Source organism: Centropristis striata, chromosome 22 (assembly GCF_030273125.1).
Source record: "Centropristis striata isolate RG_2023a ecotype Rhode Island chromosome 22, C.striata_1.0, whole genome shotgun sequence".
Taxonomy (NCBI): domain Eukaryota; kingdom Metazoa; phylum Chordata; class Actinopteri; order Perciformes; family Serranidae; genus Centropristis; species Centropristis striata.
In genome coordinates this window covers 13,213,515-13,219,514 of record NC_081538.1, presented here as the reverse complement: position 1 = coordinate 13,219,514, position 6,000 = coordinate 13,213,515, and the positions used below count along the sequence as shown (strand labels likewise).

Here is a 6,000-nt window from a genome sequence, read left to right as displayed (position 1 = left end):
AAGTATCACCTCAATGCAAAACATATAGCAGCTAGCGGCTAGTGTGGTAGCTAGCGTGGATTGTGTTTTATTTAAAAAACCAAAGTATTATAGTTTACAGAAGGTCTACCTACCTATAGGCTACCTGAATTTCTGAAATGTACTATATTTCTAAATATGCTATTGCTACACTTAATGGAAAAATTGCACTGGTCCTTTGGACTTGAACAAAAATAAACAATATTTTTGTTGCTTAAGCTTATGTATTCAGTCATTATTCAATGGTATACTAAAAATCCATGTGAAAAAAATTACTTCTCACTGTTCTCAGGTCAAATATTTTATGCGATTAAAATGCGATTAATTTTGATTAATAGATTTTTTTTTTAATCAAGTCCCGGCCTAATAAAATGTAATTGAATTGTTGCCAAATTGTTGCCAATATTCAATTAATTGAATTTAATTGAATATTGGCAACAACATCAAAACAACAGCCATAAAAATGTTACTAATTATAATACTAATTCTGATGTATTTATCTGGTCCAGAAGGGCACTTAAGCAAAAGAAGGTGAAAGGTCACTGACTTAAACAGAAAAACGACAGTCCTCTGTGTGTCCCACACACACACACACACACACACACACACACACACACACACACAAAGCTTTCCATTTCATTGCAATAACACATTTATTTCCTTGTTTCATTGTGCTCTAACAGAGCTACGTGCCCAGCTCAGGCGTGTGCATGAAAGCAGCCCTAGGTAATGGATCTGTGCAGCCATTGATTGTATTGGTTTGATGCTGACGCCGCTCTGTCTGAAGGGGAGGGGTCTACACAGAAACCCCTTCTTTGGGGGTCTAAGGGCTGTTTTTTATGAATGAAGTGAATACCAGCTACGAATTTAACCACATATTTGCTCAATAACTCCACTGTCTCTGCTGGGGGAAGTTATGCACTTATAAAAATAATGACAAATGACAAACAACAATGAACATTTGAATGGCAGTCGTGTTCAAAGCTCAGAATGTGGCAGATATTCAGTGAGCATGAAGCTACTTTTGCTTGCAGTGGCCAGTGTTGTGCAGTGAGAGCATGGAGCGCAGGCTACAGGACCGTGGGAAAGGTCCTGCACGTAAGGCACTTTATTCTTTGTGTCTGTTGTTCTTGTGTAATTGATCTCACTCCACGTCCACGGCGGAGTGCTTCAAAGCCACACACTTTTTATGGCTGCACCATTCCATCAAGTGAAAGTATTCTACATGTGCACACTGTGCTGTTATACACATTTCACAAAATTCAGCCTGACATATTTGGGATCTTAGAAAATCTCCACTAGAATTAAAATACAGTTCTGTGGAAGGCAAGATGAAGACAGAACTGTGTTGCAGAATGCATGTCCATACTGAGCCATGCAGGGTTCCAGGCTTCCTTCATGGACATGTTAGAAACAATTCATGCTCATGGCTTTACTTTAAAATCCTCACTTTTAACTGGTGAGCTGTGTAAAATGTGTTCTGAAGGGTTGTGGACATGTTTTAAACAAACAGGCAGACATTTAAAAATGACCCAAAAAGGCAACGCTTACGATATATAACAAGATTTCCTGGCAGCTTCAGACTCAAAATGCACTTTTCAGAGAGTTTTGAAAGATATTTCACATTTAAAATACTAATCCACCACTGAATTTAGTTCCACATACGCAAAATTTAAATTTCACATTTACCTTTTTTTTTTTTTACTTTGAAAATCACTAGGGTGAAGTCAGGTAATGTATGGGATAAGAAATATTAGCAGCCAGTCACCAAACATGCTGTTACATTGTTTCTTTAAATGTCCTTTACATTAAAACAATCATTTTGATTTGTCTTAAATTACTAGGATTGACGGAGCAAAGATAAAAAAAGAAGAAGCTAAAACTAAAACACAGTATATACAGTATATAACACCAAAAATGCTGTTATATTTGATTTGATTTCTTATGAGAATGGATTTTTGGAGAAGTGGGACAAAAAATGCAGTTAAAATGGAACAATTTTCTTTAAGGGAACCAGCGTGTTTCTAGTACACCAGATAAAAAAAATAAATCATAATTGACTGTACTATTGTGCCACCCCTCATTTTACAGACCTTTTTAGTATTTTTATCACTTTTTAAAGATGATGTGGGTCTGCAACAATAGTCCAAAAATAGCAACATTGTAAGACATATGCAAGCACCTGTGCATATCATACATTTAGTAAAAATACATGAATGATTTAATGTATTTTGACTGATCTGATAAATGGAACAAACCATTTAGCTAAATAAACAAACTGTAGATAAAGAAACATATTTCTTGTCTTGGTTCTTGATGTGTTTAAAGGTCCAACATTGCTAAAGTATTTTACTTTGAAACATATTTTCTTTGTAGATCTATTCTGCCCTACAACTACAATGTCTAACTGCAGTACCTACGCAAAGAGTAACAGTGAGAAAAACTGCTTTAAAGTTTTTGAACGTGTTTTAACTGGTCAGCCAAATGGGTTATAGGTAGATAAGTGATATGACACTTATTTCTACATGTATTGATGATGTCATTTTTATGCTCAAAAATCATGATGATTTATTTGACCTTTGACCCAAAAAATGTAGTTACTGCACTCTGGTTTTGCTGTAAAAGGTTCTAATAGTAATGCAAAAACACAGTGCAGTAACTACAACATTGTTGTCTTCTTTCACTTTTTATATTTTGTTTTCAATGAATAAACATTTTCAAATTGATTTTCTTGCAAGTGTATTTAAGTGTTCAACAATTCTATTCAAATATTTGTGTATTTTAGACTTAACATTAAAACGTAATGTTATATTTTAGTCTTAATTTAATTTTATCTTACTTTTTTACTTAATCGCTGTCTTCCCTATCAAATAAACTCATAATTTCTATTATTTTTATGTTTAAATTTGTGTATATGCTTGGTTTTGAGTTGTATTTTGTGGTTTTTATATCATTATTTCTCTGAAATAAAGCAAAATTGAAATCTAAACTCTGTCACAAGATAAAACAGACATCAACGAGTTCATTTTTAGTTATAACTCAATTTTGACCAAAAATGTAGTTACTGCAGTTAGACTTTGTAGGGCAGTGTAGGAGAGAGCCATACGTTGTAAAAGTAGGCCTTTAAAAAAAAGTAGCCTACCTGACCTGATAGCTACCTTTTCAAATGTTTTGCATCAATCCAAACGACAAAGAAAGAAAGTTTCTCTGCAATCAGGCAGAGTGAATGTCTTTAGTAGGCTAACAGCAGCTACAAGTTACTGCATGTATCCTTCTGATTGTAGTTTTCTCTAGTTATTCTATAGTAGGCTATTCTATCGCTGATATGAAGCAAATACTTGATACTTTACAGAGGTGAACTCTGAATGGCTGTTCAGTGTCCGACAGCAGCGGATTCCATTGAAACGTGTGAAAATGTGAATTTAATTCATAAATGCGGGCTGCCATGTCTGGCCCGGGGCCAGGGCCCCGTCTCCTCTCTGTTTTCTCTGGCTCCCAGCCAGACCCCCCTCCCCCGCCCTGTTATCCACCCACTGGAGAGGTGATTTCTTTCTTTTTTTCCTACTTTTTTTTTTTTTGAACCCATCCTCATTTGAGTGGGTCTTGGTTTTGGAGTGGGCTGTGGATGCGGTTATTATGCCCACACTTCTCAGCCGATCCGTGCCGAGCTGTCACGCCTCGCTGCTGCTGCTGCTGCTGCCCGGTGCCGCGCTCTCTTCTAGCCCGGTTTGAGTGGAGCTGCCCGGCTCTCACACTCCGCCGTCCCCGGTGTTGTGTCTCCTGCTTCCAGCTGCTCTCCGGCTCCTTGTCTCAGTCCTGCTGCTGCTGTGGGGGGACTACAAGTGGACGGCAGTCTCTTAAAGTGCCATTGAAGCTTTCCACTTCGGCTCCTAGCCTGCTTTTTTTTCTTCTTTCCTTCTTCTTTTGTGTTGATCGGGAGAACGGAGCCGCAGCACCGGGAACCATGAGCGGACGCGGGGACGAGGCCGGGGAGAGCTCTGGCTCCCAGGAGCCCACGGGGGCCGCGGAGCCCCAAAAGAGGAGGCCGGGTAGACCGAGGAAGCCCCAGAAAGTAAGTTTGTTGTTCACTGAAGGCGATCTGCAAATAGATTGAGAATCAAATGCACATTGTGTGTGCACAGTGTGGGACCGAGATGTGCTGCTTTCACACACTTTGTGATCCTGCTCGGGGAGTTGAGATCAAACAAATATTTATGAAATTATATATTGAGTGTGAGAGTGTTATTAATTTGTAAATGATCGTTCCATGTTGACACTGGAGCAGAGTGTAGTTAATCCACCGTAGCTTCTTCCATGTGTCTTGTGTTTAGTAACATATAGGCGGATTTTCTATCTGTAAAAGCAAGACGTGTTTTTCAAATTAAGAGTTCGCTGGCAAAAACATATAACACCGTTTTAATTTTTTTCCTCCTAATTATTGTTTTTTTTGTTGGAATATTAATTTGTCAAACTGCTGTTGAGTTGTTTCGAAACCACAATTTTTTTTTTTTTTTTAAATTTATTTTCATAAATAATTTCTTTTTGTTGTGCAGTGAAGGGAAAACATCCAAATGGTGTCGGTTATATGCATTTTAAGAATGGTTTTTAGCTTTTTTTCTTTTTTGTGTGGAATTTTTCAAATATTGCTGGTTTGATTTAGGCCTATATGCTCATTATAGCCTATATGTCCGTAGAAATGATGAGGAATGCGCCTGTTCCAGTCTTGGCTCGGGCCGATCATCTTTAATTGACAACATGGGTAAAAAGCAAAGAATGGGAATGCATGTAATAGTGCAGATGAATCAGAAACGCCATGGCAACTGAGTGCTTTGAACGTGTTTCTATGAATGTGTTTTTGTGAATGTGTTTATAGATGTGATTCACTGGTGAGTCACATTCCCACCAAAATTTCACACCAAAAGCCCGTCCATTGACTCCACAGGCTGCAGAGTTATTGTAGGTGAGAGAAACTCGAGTCTGTCAGAAACACAGCAGCCTGCAGCTGCTTTTTATCAAGATATGGACTAGATGAAACATTTTGAAAGGGTTATTTGCTGTCTTTATTATGCAATCAAACAGATTATTAAGAGAAAAACACTTTCCCTACTACACTACAATAGAAAACGCTTTATTGCAAGTAAAATACATTTGTGATTTAAAATGAATTATACCATACCCAAAAGTTTTATTTGCAAATTCAAAGTTTTACTTTGAATACAAAAGTTTTGTTTGCTGTTGAGATGTAGGCTATTTTGTGGGCGGGACCTACGCTAAAGGATGTAATGGCCAGCCTCGATTGGAGTGACAGCTTGACAAAATTATTGTTATTTAAAGAGCAGGTCCATTTTTAATTTTTTTTTTTAATTTTTTGTTTTGTTACATCATCCTGTAGCTTCCAGGTAGTGTTCCTTTTGTATCCAAATCCAAACATTCACATTTTGGTTGAAATATGTATGTTAGCATCAAAATACTATAAGCTCTTCTGAAAAATGTTCCCGATGTGTATTAGTGGTAGTGTGTATTAGCAGTTTGGTACCAGAGTATAGAAGCTAAACAAGTTAAGCAATGTACTGCTGTGGATGACATGTTATTTTGCATCTGAGACCAGGGCTGGGCGATATGGACCAAAAGTCATATCCCGATATATTTAGGCTGAATATCAATATACGATATATATCCCGATATTTTTATCACAAAGTGAGAGCAAATGTTCAGTCAAAGCCAAATATGACATGTCACAAGTATTTTTTTATTGAAAACGTTTATTTAAGTGAACATAAATACTGTATAACAACAGGAGTACCTTTTAAAAATAAATCAAAGCTCCATAAAGTGCGTATTTAAATAAAAATAGCCTATGAAATTAATACATTTATATGAGAAAAGAATAACGAACATTACAAAATGAATGAAATTCAATATGACAAACCCTAGTAAGGGCAGCATTTATATATAAAGAAAAAAATTGAACTATATCGATAT

At 36.9% G+C, this 6,000-nt stretch overlaps 1 protein-coding gene across 1 annotated transcript in view; it reads left to right on the top strand.

Annotated features, from left to right (window-relative positions):
• Positions 1 to 3,569: 3,569 nt before the first annotated feature.
• The window catches only part of hmga2 (high mobility group AT-hook 2), a 73,956-nt gene continuing 71,525 nt past the window's right edge, over positions 3,570 to 6,000 (top strand). The window contains exon 1 of the mRNA XM_059325835.1: positions 3,570 to 4,090. Within this exon, the coding sequence (XP_059181818.1) occupies positions 3,644 to 4,090 (447 nt within the window). The 5' untranslated portion in view covers positions 3,570 to 3,643. The remainder of the gene's footprint in view (positions 4,091 to 6,000) is intronic.